The following is a 23,990-nucleotide window of genomic DNA, read 5'->3' as shown; positions in this document are numbered from 1 at the left end:
AGATTTGAGAGACAGCATGCATTTCTGATATACACGAACTGCAAGCAGTTGTGCATCGATTAAGGACTCGTTGGACAGGTGTCATTGTGTCAAACACTTCTAAATAATATTCAATATTTAAAAATTATATTAGAATAAGTTGCGCCACTTTTGGACACTCTCAAGACATGTTATAGACATAAGATTTTTCATATGATACAAAACTTCATAATAGAAATTATCTATTGCAGAAATTTCCTGCATATACTGCAAAAATGTAGTGCAGCAATCACAAGTTCGTATATTTATTGTCATAAAATTAAATTATATTATCACATATTAGCATATTATTGTTTTTGCCACTGTGCATACTTTGTTTTTCTCTTGTGAATAATTTATCCATATCGTGTCTTTATACTATTAAGTTAGAAAAATATTTCTTCAAATGTATCAATTATATATACAATATTTTTATTTATTTATTTTGCTCTATTCTAAACGTGTCGTCTTATTTTGTGAAAGGTGTATCATATCCCCGTGTATGTATTGTGTCGTATCCATGACTGTGCTTGACTACATTTATGAGTAACATGAACATATCAGTATACTTTCCTCCAAGAAATGCAGGCGCATACAATAAAAGAAAAAAAAAAAAATTTACCTGCGTATTTTCTTAAACCAAACACAGTGCGAACAATAATATTTTCAGTATAGCCACTTGCTTCAGTTACCTGAGAATTGGACGGATGGATACTACACCATATACAAGCCAAGGGAGGACACCTACAACAAAAAGGAAATTATGAGTCAAATATGCAGGAGAGAGTATCAAATCGGATAATTTAAAATTCACAATGAAATATCAGAAGTCTTATCTTACATGAATTAAGAATATGGCTTAAACCATCCTCGACTCTCTGCTAGTAAAAAGCAAATTCAGTTAAGCCAGACTGCAAAAACCTATAGGGACACCTTTTTGTACCTTTCAGGAATCAACAGCCACATACAAATGGGAAAAAATTGATTCTAGGATGCGTATACAAGTATAAAGATGGTGCAGATGACTTATCCTGAGCAGTGATGGATTAATCTGCATGTGCATGTCTAACGACAATGAAACCCAGTATGACACCATAAGTGTGAAGAAACCGGCTGCAGATGAAAGTAATTTTGCACTAGATGGAAAAGCAGTTGATATCTCAAAATTATAAGCTCATAAATCAACATAAAAGGAAACCTTGGTAACCATCGCAATTTCAATCAGGGACAGAATCAAGAAAACACAGGTGCAAAGGCAATCTGAAGGTTCAGAGGCTAGCTACTACACTCATCATGTACTCACTTGGAGAATTCACAAGAGGGAAAAAGACGTTAGCATAGCCTGTAAAAGATTCAATCTGAATCATCTTTTTGCATTAAGTTTACTAATTTAAGCAGAGAAACAGTTAATAATTAAGTGACAGATATCCACTTGTAAAAGAATCACAGACAGAAGCACCTATTTGCTGCTTCTGCTCTATCTTTTCAATTAATCAAATGATGATATCAGTTATGGTGTGCTTGTCAAAGAGATAGAACTAGCATCATTTTTGCTTACACCTTCTGGAAACAGGAACTAAAACATATCCCTGCTCAAATTCACTATACCTAAACAAGATCAGTTTCTACCATTGAAACCTCAATCACTACCTTCTCGAGGCCACGGGGACCAACATCTGTGAAACTTCTGATTGTTCCCTCTATATTCTCGATCATACCTCCTTGCTGACCTGTTGGAAGGCAAGTGTGCTCTCTCACCAGTCCGGAAGTCCTTAACCTCTCGTTCACATTTATCTACAGACCTTTCTCTTGATGCAGTTAAAACTCCTCTGATAGGTGCAACACAATTTGGGTTTCCTTGCTGTTTTTGCCTCATATCCTGAGAGACCACACTACCGCCAGAAGATGTTTGTGAAGAAGTTGCAGGATTGGGTTCCCTGCGTGGATACGGAGGTAAAGGTGGAAAAATATTGAATGGTATGCTAGGAGCAATTTTCCAATTTGGATTGCAGAGGTTTCCTTCTTCAACTTTAGGCGTTCCAAACTGCTGAACAAGGGCCACAGGAATGCCATATGATATAGACAATTGAGGGAGGTATCTTTCCTGGAGACAACCCATAGTAACTTCAAAGGCAGCTGAAGAAGGTCCTGAAGGAACCTGTAGGGAAGACCCAAATCCAGGTGGCACCTCATCGTTGATATTCTCAATCAAATCTCCCACACCAGCATCTTGATTACAAGAGCTATTTTCCTCCCTCTCTTTTGACTCTCTTAGAACTTCAGTCAGAGAAGTGAGTTCTGCATGCCTCCTCAGCTTTGTGCTTCCTACAGATTGGTCTTCAGAAGATGACAAACTAAGTGAACATTGGTTTGTAACATCTGATGGCTGGTCCCATCGGCTTTTACGTTTCCTTATTCTCGTCCCACTTGTGGAATTCTTATTCTTATCACTCCAGGGCACAGAAGTGGAGACCTGATGACTTGGATCTGAAGAAGTCCCTGCAGGTACTTCTGTTGAACCTGAGGATATTGGTTCATAAGCTGATCCATTAACACATATAATGGCATCAGAATCTCTTGTACCCTGGCCATATCGGCTTTTGACCATTGATGGTTGAAACCAATTGCAGTAGGAACGTTGTGAATCTAACTGGGCATCATCTCTGTCTGAAGGCTCAACTCTTCTTATGGTACGAGGGATCCATTTGTCTCGGAAGTTACGAGCAATCTGATGAACCTGTATATGCATTCCAAAGATTAATCTGGTCACTTCAAACAAGTAATAATATAAGGGAAAAGAAAGAGTGACTAGGTTACAAATGATACAGGTGAAATTGAAGTTTATGCTTCAGAATTTAAAGTCTGAGAAATACTTATTGGAAGGGAGGGAATTATTTAGGTGAAAACACTCTAAACACAGCCTTGTTTGGTTGAAGAATAAGGTAATTCATGGATAGTATTATACTCATTTTTTATCCATACATATTTTTGTTTGCAATAACTAGGATAGAGAGTATAAATCATAGACCCGGATAAGGAGGTGTTCGGTTATAAAATATGAATAAGGAGGGGGGATTGAGGCTAAATATAAATAATGCCCTAATGCTTTTAGAAAAATGTTTGTTGTCTTTACTTTTAGGGGTCATTTGATAATTACCTAATTCAAGAGTTAAACGTGGTTAAATCCCCTCTCATTCCAACTTGGAGTTGGAACTACAAAACATAAATAAGGGTTTACATTAGGGGATGCTAACCATCTTTTGAGTAGGGGTGTACAGCTGAGCTCTAACCAAGCTAGAATCAAAATGAATTTCAAGCCTAATTATATAATCAAGTTTGAATTAAAATAATCTCAATTCGAGCCAATTTCAAGCTCGAGCCTGAACGAGCCAATCATTAAGCAATTTTAAGCTTGAATCAATTCAAACCTAAATCAAGCCTAATCAAGCTTGACTGAGACCCAAATTAAACTTGAAATATCAAATAATGCCTAATTCAATAGTGAAGGTAACTAATATTGATATTATGAGCCTTTAGCTCTTGATCTAAAAAATCATATTAGTCATATATATTATATATTATATATTATTAAATATTATATCATTATCGAGCATTATCGAGCTAGGCTTGATCAAGTCACCTCATGATCAAGCTTGGCTCGAAATTAGTTTTGAGCTTGTTAATCAAGCTTGAATTGGCTCACTATCAAGCTGAGCTTTATTGAGCCTTACCGAGTCGATCTTGAGTCGAGCTTGAGCCTGCTCAATTATTTTGACAGCCCTACTTTTAGAGTTATACTAAATTTAGTGGTGTCATTAACATCTAGTCGGCATGGTAAAGATTATCTTTGATAGACATGACAAGGCATACTTTTCTCCTTATGTACATTAGCACAATGTCAAAACTATTACTGGTTCAAGGAACAAATATGTGAAGTTTTTTCTTTTAAAAACAAATATATGAAGATAGAAAAAAAGAATAGCAAGAAAATAGATGCGATAAGCAAGATATATCTATGAATATCCATTAAGCAAATAACAAATGATGGTTTTACACTTCTACTCAAGAAAAAACGTGCTTAGCACTAGAAAGGTCATTACCTGAATGTCGTTATGCCTAGTCAAACTCAATATTGAATCCTTGAAGCTGCAGATAGAATCCAGCATATCAAATTAAAATTTTACAAAGCGATGAGAAGGCAAAAACTGTATCAATTTACATAGCCTAACAGAGAGCACTATTCCTGATCAACAACAAGCAGAAGCTCAAGGAGAAAATTGTTTAGATCCCAGTAACATGTCACAGAGACCTTCGATTCCTAACAGAATGCATATGACCCTTGATACTAAGGAGATATATTCTCTATCAACCATCCTTTCTAGCCTTTATGGCAAATCCTATAGCTTAATTTCACTCTGGTCAAGAACTCAACACCAATGTATAGAAAATTGATGGCACAGGCTGACTATTAGTCATAAAATTCTGATTAACTTTTTTTAAGTCTTAGAATCTGAGTGGTGCTCTAGCTGAAACAGTGCTGTAGGGTAAAGTCTTCGATGATAATGTGACCATGTAAATATTTATCTTTATTGCTCTGTTAATTTAGAATTAAGCCAAATCTTGTAATCATGTCAGACAAACCAATCGTTATCCCCATCCAGATCAACATCTGACAATAGGCAGGCCACTAATTAAATGGATTTGCCAGGTTCGCATAATCAATACTCCAACCAAAATCAGTACCGGTTTCAGTTGGCCACCCAATAACACATGCCATGAATTGTCTAACCTACCTTTTAAATGCAGGACAAATCATAAAAGTAAAAAACAAGATAGATCACATAACTCGAACAATTACATAAAGTTGAGGACTCTCTGCATATTGCATGTTGCACTAGTCTGAGGCTATAGGTAGATAATAAGACTTGATGCAGAAACTAGTTCTAGTTAGTGACAACAATTCAACCGTCCAACACATTAAAATTGTGATCCCACATAACTCAATAAAAACGAATTTAAATTTGGTAAAGCAAATTTGAGCATAGGAGGGAGAAAAGGGGGCTTTCTTTTCAACAACTTTCTAACCTTTCCATGCCACTACATGGAGGGCCTCTAGTTATGTGTTCCGGCGTGAGGATCCCCTTTAGTGCAAGAAACTCCAAGACCTACAAGAAAAGGAAATGTTTTCTTAATAAGTGGACAAGAAAATATTTTCTTACCCGAAAACACTAGTATCAAGAGGTGTAAAGCTAATTCAGGAATATGTAAGTGAAGTAAAATCAAATCCAGCAAATTTAGCTCCACAGGTTCATCAAATTAATTGAACCTACCAAAAAAATCAAGGAAATCAAAAACTTCAATCGTGAAGATAGAAAAGGATCGTGAAGATAGAAAAGGAGATCATCCAATTAGAAGAAAAGAGAAAACTAGCTAATCATAAAGGCAAACACAAGATGTCATATTATGTAGTCAAACATTCACGCTGAGAAGTATGTCAGCTTATGAAATGCATTGCAATCATCAGGCAAATGAAAGATCCCATAGAAACAATTTAACCATAAGAATTAGCAATTTAACTAAACTAACAGGATTGGAAGAAGAAATTGAAAGACTAAAGGTTGTTACAATTGTCTTTAGCAAGGAACACTGAACCCTCAATTGGCCTAGGAGGTCAACACGGACTGATAAACAACAGTAGTCAAAGATGTGTTTCAATTAGCTATGGATGAGACGATACTATATGAACAAAAAAATCTTTCCAACGGATTTAGCATCATCAAATCTCTTTTAAACACTTCAAAGACAAAAGTTGACCAAAAACTGCCACTGTTAAATAATTAAGCAAATAGTAAAATAGAAAAGATGCTTAAAACTTTAGTGATTGTCAAGCCAGTAGCACATGTCACGGCAATACCCTATCGGCATGCCTCGTATGGCTCAACACGCCCGTGTCTACTGGCACATCTATAATACATTTTTTAGAGTTTTTTTACATGTTTCAGGTTCAAATATATCTACTAGCCTACATTAAAGTTTTTTATACTAAAATAATAATGTGGATGACTTATTTTGTTGAAGATATAGCAATAGTCAAGTAGAAATATGATTCAAACATATAATATGATTGAACACATTCATTAATTAATAAAAGTTTAATAATTTGGAAAAAAATAATATTATCAAATAATTTCTAATTATGTTGAAATTTCAGCTCAAAATTTAAAATTTTGGATTGAAATCACTCATATAGTCATATGGAATTGATCTACAATATTACTACACCAAATTTGACTCAATTTGAATGAATTTAATATTAATTTTAAAATTTTCAAGATTTGGGGCAAATCAAGTTTCCCCTTTAAATCCTACATCTTGAAAAGTATTTGTCATAGATCTAATACCAAAATGTTAGATATAAAGTAGAATGATTCACAAAAGACAAATCTAGCAAAATTACATTGATGGGTGTTGCCCGATGGAGATATACCTGTTAACATGACACGGTCCGACATGGGGTTGTGCTAGTCGGCAGCGAACGTGCCGACCAACACGGCAATTCTTACTTTGGTGATACTTCAATAGAGAAAAAAAAAAGAAGAAGAAGAAGAAAAAAACAAATAACATAGTGTGTACCTGCTGATCCTGAAATCTGTCATGGTTCATTAAATTTTTCAAAAAAAGTGAAAGCAAGAGGAACTAGGGAGGCATCCATCTAGCCATGAGGACCATGGAACTTGTACACTGAACATATTGAGAGCATCACTAGCTTCCATAAAGTTGCAGTCAAAAAAAAAATTCAAGAGGGAAAAAATCGTAACTCTGTGAAGCTAGTGGGTTTAGAAAGTCTCAAATTCTGGATTTGATTATTATCAAAATCAACCGATCAGTTCCTTGTAAGATACAGTCCATGTAATTTGAAATGCAAACAGATACCAAGATAAAACGATGTAGGTCTATCGAGGTTTACAGATCAAAACTACAAGAGCCTAACCTTAAGAAGCTTTCGTATTATAGGAATTCTGTGGAAATTGCTCCTATTCTGCTTCATTATATTATGCAGCATTTGCAAGCCTGCATAATGCAAAAAGAATCAACATTCATAATGTAGTCATGTCATCTAATTTCTCCTAAAAATACAAAAATGTGAGTTACAAGTATAAGAGAACATCCACCTACCATTTTTGTTAATTATATCCACCAAAACAGTACGAGATTTCGTTTTCAGAAGTGCGTCAAGAATCAATGAAAGATCTCTTGTGCTAAAAGAGAGAAAAGCATCATCAGAAATATATGGAAGAAACAAAATAAAACATTGCCCTGCAAAATACATTCAGGGACCTCCATACAACCTTTGGGATGCACCCCCAACATTATCGCCTTCTGCTGCAGTCACAAACAGAAGCTTCAAATATCCTTTTGCAGCATCCTGCTCAAAAAACAATGTTTAGCTAAATGAAAAATGAGATATGAATAGAAAAGGAAGATGTTTCTGAGACAAGGATAACGGTATATATACTAAGATTTTTCAACTATAAAAGGCAGCTCACAGAGAGAATAACAATACTGTCAGATATAACTCTTATATGCATAGCACTGCCAGGACATAGGTCATAAGCATTTTGCTAAAATACAAGGTCATGGCAGTTACAAAGAAGGCCAATATAGGTTTCAAGGCCTTCCAACTAAGCTGCGTTTCTTGGCCACCATTGATAACATCTAAGCCCATTACCGAAGCAAAAGCAAGTCATCAATATGCTACCAACCAATCAAAGTCTCATGCTAATGCAAACACCAATATATCTTAGAGGCTTGCCTTGAGCTCAAGCCTCATGATGCCAGCAGTCATGAGTGTTACAAGCCCCCTTAGCCCCTATGTACCAAATTGTTTCTTAAATACTGTCACAACTCACATGGAATTAGACAAACTATAAGCAAAAAATAAGATAGCTGGTGGGGCAAAACAAGGCTTCTTTTATTTTGGAACCTGCAGATTACTGAACTATGCAGAACTTCAATATCCATGGAAACTAACATTGACATCAAATTTGCAAAAGCAACCACAAAGGAAGGTTATGACTATATGCTAAACAGCTCTTCAAAGCAAATATATGGAAAATTCAGCAGTCAATCAATAGATTGAAACAACTCGGTGAACCCTAAGTTATGATTACAGTAGAGATGGCTTTTGTCCGTACAATTCTTGCTGCACAGATAAAGAACTAAAAGGATGCTAGACAAGTAAAATTTGATACCCACTCCACAGAATTATGAAAGAACTAATGATAATAAATATAGATCCAACTTGATCGAAAACACTAAAGATGAAATAGTAGCTGACAAAGTATAAAAAAGTAAGTCAATCCACATCAACACTAGGAGTCTAGAATATCAAAACAGTATACCTGTCCACACCAATTAACATAACAATACATATACTAGTAAAAGACTAAAAAGTAAATTCAAAAGTATAAAAAAATCAAGACAGAATTGAGTATTGCCAATCTTAGATAAGTATACTTACTTTCCGCTTGCTAATACCCCCATCCACATCCAACAACTCATTAAGTTTCTCTTCAACTGTACATAAAAGGTGAGGCATGTTAACAAGTTATTCCAGTTTGAGCTTACACAACAGTCCTGACATGATATTATTCTTACCTCCCTCAAATTGCCCACTACCAGCACCAGGTAACAACTTTTGGGACCTATGAGGTTCCATAATTTTTGAATTTGACAGGCCCTTCTTTGTTGTAGCACTAGAAGGTGGCGATTTTTTAAGTGGATCACGTTTTGATCTACTTTGTTTATCATCACTGGGACGGGATGTCAAAGTATTTCTATGTGGAGCAGTGCCAAGTGTCGAGTCAGCAGGATTTGAAGTTTGTACAGAAAGCTCCGCCAGTTGAACATTCTGTACAGGGCTGGCAATAGTGGATTTGAAACTTGTACTATCCAAGCTCTGCAAGGATTTTTCAAATAACTCTGTTTCCTGGATAGGACTGCAAGTGACATCTTCAGTTTTCATTGGAACTGGTGCTTGAAGAGGATGGTCCAATCTACTAGCATCAGATAAAGGCCTACATAAAGTGTCTTGGGCTTGTCGGCGAGCCTCACTATGTGGAATTTGAGAAGAGCACTTGTCTAAACTCTTTTCCTTTCGGATGGAAGTTACATGTTTCAAAATCTTAGGGTCGATAAAATCAGCAACAGTCTCAACCATATCAAGCTTCTTTTCATAATCTTCATCAACCATCAGAGGTTCAAGATATTCTTCATCTGAATCACCTTGAACAATAACTTCAGTACTAGATGGATCTCCTCCAATATAGCCCCGACATTCAGAAGAACCACAAACACATTTTTTGGCAGCAGCACCAAATACGCGCACATAATTGTAATCAAATGTAACCTCTTCACCCTGAAAGACAAAATGCTTGCTAGTTATACAACAGGAAATAAGCATGCACTAAAACAAAAATATAGGCCACAAAAGGAGGGCAAAAAGTTAAAAAGACAGATGACCCCGCAGTGAACTTTAAAAAGCAAATTTTAAAGAAGCTCACAATAGCAAAATATTTTTCATTCAAGTTCAAATAATGAACTATATAAAACATAAACAAAAATTTCATTTGATAGAAGAAGAAGATTGATCTCAACAGATTAAAATGCAAGCTACTTGAAACTTCTAAGATATTTGTATAGATGCAGCCATCAAAAGAAACTCTGTTTATATTTCTGGTACTTAAACTACAAGAAATACGAATTAAAGTAAAGTAACAAAACCATCTACCTCATAAGCATATCAGAGATCAAGGAAAAAAGACATAAACCACTCATGAATTCATGATATTTGTCTAATCGTTCCAAAAGATGAAATTATCGACAGAATTAATAAACCTTAATTGCAATGGCTATAAAATTGATCAATTCTAGCAAACTCAGAATAGATTATTCTAGAATCATTCACTGCAGGTTCTACGTAGAGAAGCCTATGTGCAATGAGAGCTAGCGAACATGATTAGGACCACCAAAAACTGGTAAGTAATTATAAACTAAATCTCTGGTTTGTCTGTGTAAAAGCAGTGTCCATATCAGCTTTAATTGTGGACTCAAAGAATATTGGGTTTTTGATGGCTCTAATCTTCTTCCTTTTAGCAATAAGTCACAAAATTATTTGGCGGGAATGATCAGAAACAACTCTTGTTGTATAAGGTAGCTATAAACTTATTGTCTATGTATTTGCACATTAAACTGAGGGCTCAATATCTTAAATGAGAATGAATTGGTAAGAAATCATCACCTCAAAACTCGGCAGGAATGTGAGGGATCAAAGTACTGGTTAGTAGGAAGCAGAATCTCTCTCCCATATCCTTAATGACAAAAAATATACTGCAATTAACTCAGAAATTTTTCTTTGTTTCAATTTCACTGGATGCTAGACCTGGCTTCAACTTAAAGCTACAAAACCAACTAGCAACTAGCCAACCCCTTCATTTCACAGATTTGACATTTCACATAGTTAAAAAGAGTAAGGAATGCAACACATAAAGAATATCAGACTTTTAAATTTTTAATACCAAATAAATGGTAAGTTTCAATAAAATCCAATAAGCAACAAACATTACAAGGGTTTCCAAACCGTTACGGCATTACCTTCTTGATTTCCCTCATTGCAAATAATCCAATGCAGACTTCTCCGTTTACCATCCACTGTTTTGATAAAAATTAATTAAAAGGTCAAGATAACAGTAAATAAACATAGATAATTGTAACTAGGTTAAGATAAGCAAATAAACTTTAAATTATTATCAAATGCATCCAATCAATTGATGAATCTACAAGAACAAACAAGAATAAGTGATAAAATTCCAATTGCGGACAAATATTCACATGTGAGTTAAGAAAGCTTTATGCTTTTACTGCCTGCAAAACACCCAGAGATAAAATGACTAGCTATGAACATGCCTGTTTATTATCTAGATAGCATTTTTAGATAATTAGATGGGACTTCCTGCAACAACATAACTGACAGGCCAATTGACTGCAAATTGTTGCAGCACACTTTATATTTGTAAGCTAAAATTGGCTTATGAAAGAACGAACATCGATAATAAGATCATCACTATCCATCATGTTTACTTGTTATTTTGCAACATTTCAGACAATCATGGAAGCTTAAAAGTGCATGCTAATAAAATTATATTTATGCAAGCTCCAGATAAATGGAGCACAACTGCAAATAAGAGATCAATTAAAGCCAAATTTCACCTTCTCTGTACGACAATTAGGATCACAGCTATGATTGATAAAACGCCCTAAATTTCCTTTAGCACATGCATCTATCACCTGATTTAAATGGAAAATAAGAAAGTTATTAACACAGAATGGTAATGAAAACAACAAGAATACAAGCAAGGAAATCTTGTAGAAGAAACTTTCCAACAAAACCATAGATAGCTTAGAAGTGAGAAGTACTAGAACCCTGCAACATAAACTATAAAGAATTCACCAACAAGATAAGCTCACTTGAAAATTCAGATGTAAATTCCATTATTCCAGTAATACAGAGTATCAATAAATACTGACATCTTCTGTGCTAGAAAACAAGTATGACCAATAAAGACCATCACTCCCAAACCAAGAAAAATACAAGCATTCCAATAGAAGTTTGTCAATATCAGATGTGTCTAGCATAGCGAACCTACAAGAACATATTTGTACATCATTGATTGATCAATTACTTTAGAATAAATATCTAAAATTTCATGTGGACTGATGATTTGTCAGCATTCCTTTATAAGAACTACTCCCATAATTTCCTCTTCGGTAAAGGAATTGCCAACTCAATGTTTTGTCCTTTTCCCTAGAGTCATCCTTTAAGGGACTTCATCTTTTGTGAAACTTTCACAATATTGGCTCGGAAAAAGCAATTTAGTCCTAAGGAGTATGCAAATAATCAAAGAACTATTTGCAAAGATCGGCAGAAAACTGAAACTCGATTAGCTTCAGTTGTCCGCTCAAAATTCAATCACAGTTACGAAGAAGATTAATCCACTGGATGAAACACTACTGCTGTTTACAACATCTACATGAGTATTAAACGACCATAGCCAGAATATTCCACTTATTTTTAAAGAGCATATAAAGGAACAAACAAAAGGTATCAGGAAGAAAGGTAAAGCATAGCAAAGATGGAATAGGCCAAACCTCACCACCATTCAGCGTCATAAAGTAGAAATGCTTCTGACCTCTAGATGCATAGTATCTTTGTCGGGATTCATAAGTAGGTATATCAAGAACCTGTAATTAGAGCAATTCAAAAGCTGAACACTTGACTTCTCTTTTTCTCATTTTTCAAAATAAGGTAACAGTATAAAGCTTCACAAGCATCTCACTCACTACATGTAGTAGTGATGGTGCAAAAGACAATCAGACATGCACTAAAGAATATAATGAAAAAGATAAGCATATCATGTACTTCCAAGTTGCCACAAATCTTGCCTATATAAATTCCATTTTATAGAGATAAGAGTACAAAACACCAAACCATGGACATTACTAAAAACAAATGTACTTCACCTCCCCAACATATTCAATGAGAAACTGGCCCCGAGATACATCTTCTAGCAATTGAAGCCCATGTCCTTTCTTTCCACAACGAAACCACTTGAATTTTGCATAATTCCGTTGCTGGAACTGTATTCAAGTTTTGCATTCATAATTAAATGAAGCACAAGAAATGAAAATAGTCAAGAGTTACAAACAAATTTTAAAAAAAAAGGTAATGACCTGTTGATTTGAACAGAGAGCCCCACACGGACACGTTCCTTTAACGCACTCTATGTTAAGCATCCGGTTCAAGCATTCATCTCCACAACCAAAACCGCCATCTTCAGGAGGCTTGCAGTGGCAAACCATGATCTACTTGTTTGAAGAGACAGCCATTATAAAGGAGGAAAAAGAATGAGTTGGAGAAAGCATATTTCTCTTGAACTTGCATGCTTTTACTATTTAACAAGAAATGAGGAGTCAAAACCATATATTATTGCTGACATGCAATCAATGGGGTACAAAAGAGCCACTCAAGCAAAAGAACAATAGATCAGCCCAAACCTCATCAATAGTCTGAGTTTTGCGGCCACGATGAAGAAACAAGTTTGACTTAATATGAGTCCAAGAGGCTGGCTGTGAAGCTGCAAAAACAGATGTAAGATGGACCGAAATGAAAATAAGATAGATGAGATCAACATGAAAGGAGAAAAGTGAGTGGAATATGTTTTTTTTCACTTTCTAATAAACATCTTGCAAAGGGATAAGCAGTTACATACTTGATATGGTTGAAGTTTTGATTCCTTTAAAATTAGTTTGCATGCTGCAAGAGTCTTCATCACAAGAAGCATCTGACAGTTCCAACTCTGCATTAATCTCTGCATTTGTCTTCTCTTGAGGTATCAAGCAGTTAGCAAATTCCTTGTCTGCATTGTCCTTGCAAGTCCTTCAAAACAAGCAGAAATAAGAAAATAAGTCAAGGGAAAATGCACCACAGAGAAGGACAAGAAGATGTCGTGGAGCACTAGTTACAAATGAAGACTCCAAAAGTGGATTACAAAATGTTTAGATCTAAATCCCTCTAATGTGCCTTATTTGTTCTTATCGAACAAGCCAAGGATTAAAAGAGTACAAAGTAAAGGAGAAAGTAACAAGAATACTCAGATAAGATACACATATAGGTTAGGCTGATATAGTTATAATCCAATCAATTATTTCAAACCTATAAACTAATGGCAAGAAAAAATTGTACAGACATGTACTTTTAGATACAATACTTAGTGTAGGACAGTTAGAAACACATATGGCAATCCCAGTAAAACTGACGCTCCCGAGGCATAACATGAACTAAGGTATCACGCGTCATGGTGAACAAGTGTGTCACAGCCACAGAAACACAAAACCATAATTTAATAGCATAAACCCAAGAGCATAAAGAATCACAGGAGAATCAAAAGCACTATCAGCTTAACATTGATATATATTTGTCAGTTAACCTGGATGGAACTTAACTATCATCAAATTTACTCTAGTGCAGAATGTTAGGGAATAGGGATCACAAGAATGTTAATAAGACACAGAAATGCAATTGAAAATTTGTACCATCTGCAGTTTGTCTCATCAATGATATCTGCTAGTGAAGCTGGTATGCAACGCCATTTGTGACAAGCATCACAGCGCACCCATGCAACCCGCTGTGGTAAAGCATGCCCCTTCAAGCCACACGCATTTTCACCAAGAAGTACTTCATCCCCTACAATAGCAATAAAATTTCTCTTCCAGCATTAAGGTTACCTATATATTTGAAACATCTCTATCCTTATCAAGTAATAAATTATCTGAAGTCCCAAGCTCAGAAAAGCAGCATGAGTGATGAGCAATATTTGCATAATTGAAGGTAAAGATATTGTGATGCAACTCACTGCTTGGTTCATTTGATCCAGTCAATGCCAACTTAGTGCCTATTTCAGAAGAGGAGCTTAAGCTTCCACTGCCTCCTTGGCAAGCAACAGGCAACTGACCTTTTCCCTTGGTTTTTCTCCTATTGCCCAAATCCCGTGTTTGTCCCATTGTTTTTCGATGAGCATACTGTCTTTTGCGCCTTGATGGATCAATATTCCCTGATCTGCCTTTATTCACCTTCTTTTTGATACTTCTAGGAACCCCTTCAATTTTAGCAGTTGGGAAAGATTCACCAAGTGTTCCATCATTGGACTGTCTCTTCACAGTGTCTTGTTCAGTCAATATCAAAGTCTCCATGCAAGTTTCCAGTCTCGTAGATTCGGCACGGTGTTCAAGCTCAGTCATTCCAAGAACAGAAGGTTCAGTGGGGATGGTCTTAAACTTCGAACCTTTTCTAGAGAAAACTTTACTACATTGTAAATTTACCGGTTGTATGTCTTTAGCTACATTTTGCTTTCTGCATGAATGCCTTCTGAGACTCTTAGATTTTCTAGGTCTATTCCTTTTCTCTGGACCTTCCACCTTTTCTTCATTAAAAGAATTCTTCAATGTGAAACAAGCTCGATCACTGGATTCAATACTCTCCTTGCTATTCTTCCCTCTCTCAATGTTGGTTTGTGACTCCAAATCCAACATTGAAGGAGATGCAGGACTTACAATGTCTCGAGAGGAAGTTAACACAGTAGCATGGAGACCACTATCAACCAACACATCAGGAACAAGTAACCTTTGATGCTCTAAATCATCTTTACCTGCTGCATCTTGAATTGGATGATAGACATCAGAGTCCGGTGATGATCCGGGATCTAGCAAGTCCCTTCCATTAAGCGTTTCCAGCAAAGGTTCAAAACCTGCATTAGATGAAAAACCAGGGCACTCACCAAGTGTGTTGTCTGAAGATGTCTCTTGGGTCAAAGAACTCTCCAAGTCCTTATCTAACTGCTGTCCATCATGTTGGAGCAACTTCACTCCAACCATACATTTATCTTCCACTGTGTGTGCAGTTTCACCAACCTCAACATGAATATCCTGTGTTGCATGATGATTCAGATTTGGTGTGCAGTCACTCACATTTTTTTGCATTGAAGCATCAGGAAAGACAGGTATCAGATGCATTTGATCCTTTACATGTACTAAATCCATTGAAACAGCAGATTTAGTTCTTGACAGTCTTATTTTTCTACTCCTACCGCCAGTTTGCCGTCCTTTTCCACGTACAGAAGACTTCCGTTTCTTCAATCTTTCAATTTGCGGCCACGTTGGATCAGAATCAGAAAAGTCACTGTTTTGTTTGAAAATATTTATTAGGTTTTCAACCCTTCCCCAAACAGAATGTGGCACTTTTCTGAGGCAGCAGCTTCTTTTCTTTGTTACTTGATTTGGAATCTTGCTGCTGCTGCTTAAAAGTGATGTGCTCATGTCAACTGCTTTTCCAACTTTTCCTACGCAATTTCTTGTTCTGTTTGAATAATCAGGTTTCTCTTGAGACTGCATATTCCGTGACGAAGCAGCTCGTTTAGGGTTCCTACGCCTGAAGACGCTTAAGGCAGCAGCTTTTGGCTTAACAAGTTCTCCGCCATTGACATGCACTAAATAATCAGGTTGGTTGCTAGAGCAAGTTGTGTATATCTTAATGGTGTCAGTCTCTTCTTCATGCAACTCTGATGACAAAGAAAAGTTGGGAAGGTTATTTGATTCACCAGAAGAAGTTAGGTGACTTGGTTGCTCAACGGATGATTTTTCCCCTGCACAGAAAGATGCCTCTTTATCAAGTTGAACCTGCACTGAGCTGCTCATTTCTTTATCTGTGGGAAAGTTGTCGTGTTCATCCTCCTTAGATATCTCTTTAAGAGAAATACTAATTCCCACTTCCCGAGGATGATCACATCCATAGGCTTCAGATCCCTCTTCCCGAGTTTCTTTATGTTCTACATCCAGACTGCAAGTGGTCTCTGAACTGGAACACCGGTTCTCTTCATCATAATGGTCCTTTTTATTTCCATTTTTACAACAAAGCATCTCTTCTCCCTGTGAGTTAGAGGCAATTTTCTCCATATCCAGCATGCTTTCAGATCTTTTAGATATCCCAACTGCCTCAGAATTTGTGCAAACATCCAGGCACCCTCCACAATGAGAAGGAAAAGAAAACTCACCTGCCTGTCCAATCGTTTCTTCACTAACTTTTACCAACAGACCATCTGCTTCTGATCTCAAAGAGACTTCAGAAGATGTACTACAGCATTTATGTTCGGCAAACAATTCAGCGCCACATTTTCCTTCTAATGCAACATCATTGCCAGAAGAATTCTCTATTCCATCTCCTCCCGATGTTTTTATAGGCAATGAGCCTGGAAAATCAGTATGTTCTTCCAAGATCTTGTCTACTATTAAATTTCCACTCTCTTCCTCATTCAAATGCTTAATCGATGTGCTCAACCCATCTCCAACACATATAGAAGCACTATAATCGCCACAAGGAGAGCAACCTCTTTCAACCTCCGCAATACCATCAATTCCATGACTATCATCAACAACCCATGCAATGCTGCATGTTTCCAAATTACCTACATTAGAGGCCTCAACTAAGAACCCTTGTTCCAAGATTAGAGAATCACTTCCCTCGTCAGCCATTGCAAGCCCGCAAAACCCTTCCTTGGCCTCCTTCAACCCATCACCAGTATCCCCGTCATCAACATTTTCATCACGTGGAGGAGAGAAATCCTTCTCCACCGCCTGATCACCATCGCCATTGCCAAAATTACCGATTTCTTCCGGGACTCTAACCTTCTCAAAATCCGATCTGCTTTCGCATTCCTCCCCTCCTCCTACCACCTGATCTCCTTGGCAACTCGTCTCCACCTCCCCCATTCCTATCAACCTAAACATGCTCAAATTAGGGAAAATAAACGATAAAACCCAATCAAAAAGCGATCAAAATCATCAATGCACCCAAAAAAAAACCCCCGACCGATGAAAACTCCAACACAACCCCAGAAGGGGGGGAAACCCTAATTTCTACTCGGAGGAGCCGATTCGCATGAAACCTACCCAACCCGACATCAATCAACAAGAAAAATAGATCGTGTAAACGAGGGAAAGAATTGCCTGTATATGAGGTAAGGGGGCGGCGGAGAGGAACGGAGACTAATCCGCGAATTCGAGCTCTTCGCGTCGCGACGGCCTCGAAGGAGATAGGCGAGGGGAGGATAAGCAATTCGCCGCTTCGCTCATAGGAGAAGACTAAAACGTAAAAAGATCCTCTCGGCGGTGGGTGAGGAGGAGAGAGAGATATATATGAAAGAATAAAAAAAATAGAGAGAGAGAACTTGAAAAAGAAAAAAGAGGGCTCTTTTTTTAGAGGGGGGGGGGGCGAGGGGGGTTGACGGTTTCAAAGGAAGGGGTCGGCGTCCTGCTCGACCTCGAAAGGCAATTAATTATCTCCGCTATTCCACTTCTTTATCCCGATTCTAATTCCAATCTTCGTTCCTTTCATTATACCGGGGTGGATAAACCTATCCAAGTGCCGGATAGTTATCCCGTTGCTTGTGTACTTAGATCGCCAACATCTACTAAATTGTACCAAATATCTCTAAATTTTGTCTCTTTTTTCTTGAATAGAAGAAAAAAAATTTATTAAAATTAATTGTCTCGGTTACATAAGACAGCATTCAAGATAACCGATCGATCTAGTACTGATATATTGTCGATCAGCAACTTTATTAGCTTCCCGATAGGCATACATAAATTTATCGGTTTTACCTAAATTTTGTATCCATATCGATGTATTTTATCGGTTTATCTATTATTAGTATTTTTGGTAAAATAATTTAATTATCGAAGGATATATTATTAATTTTTAGCGGATATACCCCAAAAAAAAAAAATATTACCATTTTTCTATAGCTTTAAAATTATTTATCAAAGTATAATAGTTGACATCATACAAAGTAATTTAATAAATCACTCTCTCATATAGTGATTTACGCAATAATAATTTAAAAGATAATTTTATGTCATTCAAAATGAATGGATAATATAGTTATTTTTCTGATTCAGCCTAAGATTTTAAGAATGTGAGATATTTTTTAAAGTTTATAAATTTATTATGTACCAAATAAATAATATGTCAATGGGATGGGTTAAAATGAAAGTATTCCTGAAAAAATAAGCTAAATAAAATGATTCACTCTATCATAATTTATATATATATATATATTTGATCCTATTATAAAGAATAATCATTTGTAAAATGTTACAAAAAATACTAAAAAAATTTATTAAAATTATGGTATGTTTTATTTTTATTATCATTCACTCACTGTCATATAAATATTTATCTCTCTATTTCAGTATTCTACTTTTAATGCTTCAAAAATGCTCTTGCTTTGGTTTTCTCAATGAATAATTAATGTACAGATGAGATAAATTAAAATTTAAATACAAAATTATCTTAATACTTTGAGTAAATTCTTTAAAATTGTAAAAGGGTAGGCCAAGAAGTGATTTCATAAGAGTATACATTTAAAAATTAAATTTAAAAAAATAAAAAACCTCCTAATCTTTTCTGGTGGAGAAAAGGGGGAGAAGAACACAGTATATCTGTGATAGAGTGTTTACCCCTTTCAACAATTACTTCTGTTGTATAAAGCTATTGATATTAAATCTTTGTCAGTTATTCCAAATCATTATATTAACAGCCATTAGAGCTAAATACTATGAAAGAAAGATACTTGAAGCTCCTCATTTTCAATTTGCTGAACACTTTTAGATACATTGTCTTCACAAGAATAGAAATGTGAACAAAAAAAGAGCAAACATAACTATTTTGCAGTAAACTGGCAGTTCAGCAATCTGGTACATGGATCACTCTGTAAATATTTCAATAGTTTCACTTTCACGAGAAAGAATCGAACTACGCCTCCATGATCTGTGACGTCTACATGGGCAACCACGATCCAATTACGAATGTATAAAGCTCTCATTGTCGGAATCATCTGTATAATTTTACTGCAGTATAGAGTCTCACTTCAGCATCTATACCAGTGTGTTAGCAAACAGAAGAACCAATCATAATTATCAGACCTTCCCATTCTGTTCGTTGATATTCCGAACTGGCCCCTTAAACCATCTTCTTGCATCAAGAATCCACCACAATAATATGACAGACAAACATACACCCAATGCAATGGGGGCATAATTGAAGTTATCCAACTTTATAGGATAAAATGTAGGCAGTAGGAATACTGAACAAGTGTAGCAGATCCATAGAAATGCCACCAAGCAAATGGGCCTTCTCGCCCTTCCCAAATAAAAAGGACCCGGTTTGAAGTTACTCTCCACCATGACCATCCTTGCGAAGATTGGAACAGCATAGCCACCAACCCATCCAATGGTACATATGGAGGTAATTGCAGTGAACACTACATTGACTTTAAGAATAGGAAGGCCAAGAAGAATGCAGATAGCTGCACACAGCCATACTGCATTACTTGGGACCTTGTGCTTCGGGTGAATTCGGCGCCAAATGGATGAGAAGGGCACCCCTCGATCCCTTGACAATGCATATACCTAGATGGCATTGACATAGGATTAGCAAAAGAGTTGATGGTGCTAATTACTTTTAGTTAGGAACTAATTAACAACAGTCAGATAGATGCAACAATATAAATCAACTTCTCTATGTCTAACAGTTTGTATTGAAGACATCAAAGAAGAAAAAGAATTATCAACTTGGGACTTTCTTTGCCATAAAAGTGTGAGGCGATCCATGTTAGTGGAGTGAAAATTATCATCAGTTTGATGGAAGGCATGATGTAACCCTATTGAGAATGGCTTCACCCATCATTGCAGGACAACTGTCTCCAAGCTAAATGGTGATTTTGCTATTTGATTCCTTGTTGGAATGGTTATGTCCATTCATGCAATTTGAGATGTGAGCAATTTCTTCAAACTAGAATAAAAGCACTGAAATCTAACAACAACTTACCACTCTTGCTGCACTTGTGGTGATTGAAAGACCACCGAAGAAAAAGGAGCCCCAGATAACAAACAGCAGAATAATGGCCCCAGCAGAGTTATGATATCTCCCATGGAATGCATCATAGAGTATTTGTGCCGGTACAAATGTTCCAGCAGTTTCATTGCTAGTGTCATATAGATAGGCAAAGTTCTGTAGAAATACATAAAATCGTCATTAGACAACAGTTATCTTAATGTTAATACTGATATAATTGGCAGCAGTACCTGAATGCTAAAAGTGAGGGCTAAGATGTATGCCCATCCGAATAAGGAGATGATCCCAATACTAGACAGGATAGCTATTGGGCCGTTTTTATCTGCACCCTTTGTCTCCTCCGTTAAATGTGCCGCAGCATCATAACCATATAAAGAATACTGACTAACAAGAACAGATAAGATGACTGCATAAGCTTTGCTTTTAATTCCAGTTGATTCTGGTGCCGTCTCAAAATGAGTGAATACATAGGAAGCAGGTTGTGTAGTTTTTGCCACCAAAGGGAGCATAATGACTATGACGACACCTCCAATTACCTTCAAATGTTTATTCAAACAGATTAAGAAGATGATGATCACCAATAATCACTATATAGTGAAATCTCCAATAAGACTATTGCCTATATACCTCAATATGATTTGATAAACAGATCAACATATTAATAGTGTTGGTTTCAGGCAAGAATTTGAGAATGAAAAGGAACAAAATGAGAGACATGCACAACCTAGATCAGATAAGGTGAACTTGGAAGTACATTAAGATTACCTGCCACCACATAGAGATTATGTCTATGAAGGCGATAACTTCTAGAGCAAATGTGTTGAGCACTGCCCAAATTAGCGTTAGACCAATGTACATAGCAAGAAATACACCACGAGGAGCTAAGTAACCTCCTCCCTTGTTTGTGCCAGTACATAATAAAATAATGCTCTGCAATGTTTGAGATCCTGCATAAGCCTGTAAACAGGAGAACAATAACATTTATATTTCAAGGCCAATGCATGTAGACCCATTCACATGCAACTATGCAGCTGAAGCTATGAAAAGATCTTCCAAATACAGTGAGCAGAACTAATTCTCTACAGTTCAGTAGAATTTATCTCCGATAATCTTGCAAAAACTAATTTCCTTTACTTAAATAGTTGAAAATTCTATTGTATAAAGAACAATTTATACAGCAAAGGTAGATTTCCAATAGACTTTTGATAATTTATTAACAGAATGATCTATCATAGAAAGAAAAGAAAAATTGGTACCTGTGTGCCAATTCCAGCAATGAGGCCTATAGTCTCCAGCCAAGCACAGCACCATGATGCAAAGGGACCCCACACTGGTCCTGCTAAATGGGCAGCCCAGAAATAGAGAGACCCAGTAGTCTGTTCAAAGGCAAATTATATCAAACACCCAATGCATACATCGACGCAATATCAAATAAACTCCATCGAGATCAAATTTTGATAACCAGCTTAAATAGATAACGATCTATAAGCATAAAACGACAACTTCATAATAGAAACAAGAGTAGATTTCAAACATGCAAACATGTGGCAGGTACTAACGGGGAAAGAGGAGCAGATCTCGGCCATGGCGATGCCGACGAACCAAGTGAAGAAGGAGACGACGACCCAACCCCAGACGAGGCTCGCGGGCCCCCCGTAGAGCAAGCTCGATCCGTAAAGCGGCGTGATTCCCGTGAACAGCGTCATCGTCGAGAACGAAATGGCCAGGGTCTTGAACAGAGTCTATATGGAAGAGATTAAGAACACAACTTTCTCATGAATTTGAAGGAAACAAACAAGACCCAGTTGCTAAAATCTTGGAACGGATCGATTTCAATAGGCAACAAGAAGAAGTACCATTTCTCTTCTGAGCTCTTGCTTGTAGCCGAGCTCGTTGAGGCGCTTCTCACCCGAGTCCATCTCAACCATGGCGACGGAGATACCAACAAGATTGGTGCGTTCAAATCTTAAAAGGAGAAATCTAGGACCAAAAGAGAAGAAAGAGAGAACTGCAAGCTATATATTGTAGTAGAGGAGATCTTCAAACACCTCTCTCTCTCTCTCTCTCTCTCTCTCTCTCTCTCTCTATATATATATATATACACTTTTGGAAGTCAAATGTGAACAATCACTTTGTTGACTATGATAAATATGGTGCGGAAATTTTAGCTAGAGTCGAAATGGACATTTTAGTTAATAATTACATGACGAGCTTTGATTCTCTCTCTCTCTCTCTCTATCTCTCTCTCTCTCTATCTCTCTCTCTCTACACTTTTGGAAGTCAAATGAGAACAATCACTTTGTTGACTATGTGTGGATATTTTAGCCGTAGCCGAAATCGACATTTTAGTTAATAATTACATTTTTCTTTATCACTCTAGGTCTGCACATAACATTATACTCCAATAGGTGAGTTATAAATTTATTTATAGTACCGAGTGATTTGTAGTTCATACCACTATAATATAAATAGATAAAAAAAAATTAATTTATAAGATAATAATTATTTTTAATAAAAATTGCTAAGTTGATGATCCGTTTTTAATACCTTTAATAGATTTAAAGGTTGCTATTGAAATTACTAAACCGTCTGTTTTTCTATCTATATATATCACTCGAACGTGTAGTTCTTTTAGTGTCACTTTAAATTAAGATCGTTATTTTTTATCATATTTGATTATACTATTAATCGAATTTGAAGATATTTATTAGAGACAAAGTCGTAAAAGATTGAATAAGTTTTTCAATGCATCTATAATAACATCAATCAGGTTCGAGATGATCAGTATTATTTATTATATCTTTATTATATGAAATCTGATCAGTATTATTTAGATGTGTCGAAAAGTCTTATTCAATTCTTTACAACTTTATCTCATTACTTTAAATATGCCAGAAAAAATAACAATCGTAATTTACTCTAGACCATATGAAATAAATTGATACAAATAAAACTACAGAGGGCGAAGTAAATTTAGACATGCTTACACGATAGTAAAATATAATTTTTCCAAATATCTAATAAGGAACGCTTAGAGTAGAAGTAATTTTGTTCCATAAATAAGTCAACAACTCACCTACTTAAGTGCATTATTTAGTTTATTCAGTGTTCAGACTTAAAATAATCAAAAGCTCTTCTTTTCAAAAAACGAGCTTTGACTTTGTGGACAATAGGTTGAGTATGATCATTGCAATTCTAATTAGTAATTGGGTTCCTACGTAAATACGTCAAGTAGCATTTATTCTCTAAAAATAAATAATTAAAAGATTTGAAGAAAAGAGAGATTATCTTATCAAGAGGCTTGCTAGTGACAAAATGTTAATGCTATGGAGGCTATACTCTAATTCAAATCTTTCTTTTGTAGATTACGTAAGAGTTTAATCGAGTCAATAATTTTATTTTTAGGAATGTCCGCAGACAAAGAGCCTGTGCAAACTGTCGTTTTGTT

At 36.1% G+C, this 23,990-nt stretch overlaps 2 protein-coding genes across 2 annotated transcripts; both read right to left on the bottom strand.

Annotated features, from left to right (window-relative positions):
- Positions 1–1,356: 1,356 nt before the first annotated feature.
- Positions 1,357–17,838, bottom strand: LOC140771850 (uncharacterized). Its single transcript, XM_073113616.1, has 18 exons — positions 17,635–17,838; positions 14,490–17,399; positions 14,170–14,320; positions 13,347–13,513; positions 13,132–13,211; positions 12,808–12,939; positions 12,598–12,714; positions 12,226–12,318; positions 11,287–11,364; positions 10,672–10,728; positions 8,677–9,436; positions 8,540–8,595; positions 7,368–7,444; positions 7,195–7,277; positions 7,010–7,089; positions 5,104–5,183; positions 4,119–4,164; positions 1,357–2,755 (listed from the first exon to the last, which is right to left on the bottom strand). The coding sequence occupies exons 2-18, from the start codon at positions 17,395–17,397 to the stop codon at positions 1,658–1,660; spliced, it is 6,063 nt and encodes a 2,020-aa protein (XP_072969717.1). The 5' UTR covers positions 17,398–17,399; positions 17,635–17,838; the 3' UTR covers positions 1,357–1,657.
- A 1,418-nt stretch (positions 17,839–19,256) lies between these two features.
- On the bottom strand, positions 19,257–22,608 carry LOC140771852 (amino-acid permease BAT1 homolog). The gene is made up of 7 exons (XM_073113617.1): positions 22,399–22,608; positions 22,102–22,284; positions 21,799–21,918; positions 21,308–21,499; positions 20,773–21,078; positions 20,516–20,698; positions 19,257–20,097 (listed from the first exon to the last, which is right to left on the bottom strand). The coding sequence occupies exons 1-7, from the start codon at positions 22,468–22,470 to the stop codon at positions 19,606–19,608; spliced, it is 1,548 nt and encodes a 515-aa protein (XP_072969718.1). The 5' UTR covers positions 22,471–22,608; the 3' UTR covers positions 19,257–19,605.
- Between the last annotated feature and the right edge of the window lie 1,382 nt (positions 22,609–23,990).

This window comes from Typha angustifolia, chromosome 12 (assembly GCF_048772165.1).
Source record: "Typha angustifolia cultivar Huaian chromosome 12, ASM4877216v1, whole genome shotgun sequence".
Lineage (NCBI taxonomy): Eukaryota > Viridiplantae > Streptophyta > Magnoliopsida > Poales > Typhaceae > Typha > Typha angustifolia.
Note: the sequence above shows the minus strand (reverse complement) of the source record. Positions and strands in the feature narration are given on the sequence as shown.

Excerpts from the sequence above, each read along its gene's own strand:
- LOC140771850 (XM_073113616.1), bottom strand. The coding sequence starts at position 17,397 with ATGGGGGAGGTGGAGACGAGTTGCCAAGGAGATCAGGTGGTAGGAGGA. Across the intron at positions 11,365-12,225 it reads TGACGCTGAATGGTGGTGAG|GTGATAGATGCATGTGCTAA; the intron begins GTTTGGCCTATT and ends CATTTAAATCAG. Across the intron at positions 8,596-8,676 it reads TAGTGGGCAATTTGAGGGAG|TTGAAGAGAAACTTAATGAG; the intron begins GTAAGAATAATA and ends TTTTATGTACAG.
- LOC140771852 (XM_073113617.1), bottom strand. The coding sequence starts at position 22,470 with ATGGTTGAGATGGACTCGGGTGAGAAGCGCCTCAACGAGCTCGGCTAC. Across the intron at positions 22,285-22,398 it reads AAGAGCTCAGAAGAGAAATG|ACTCTGTTCAAGACCCTGGC; the intron begins GTACTTCTTCTT and ends TCTTCCATATAG. Across the intron at positions 21,919-22,101 it reads AGATCTGCTCCTCTTTCCCC|ACTACTGGGTCTCTCTATTT; the intron begins GTTAGTACCTGC and ends GCCTTTGAACAG.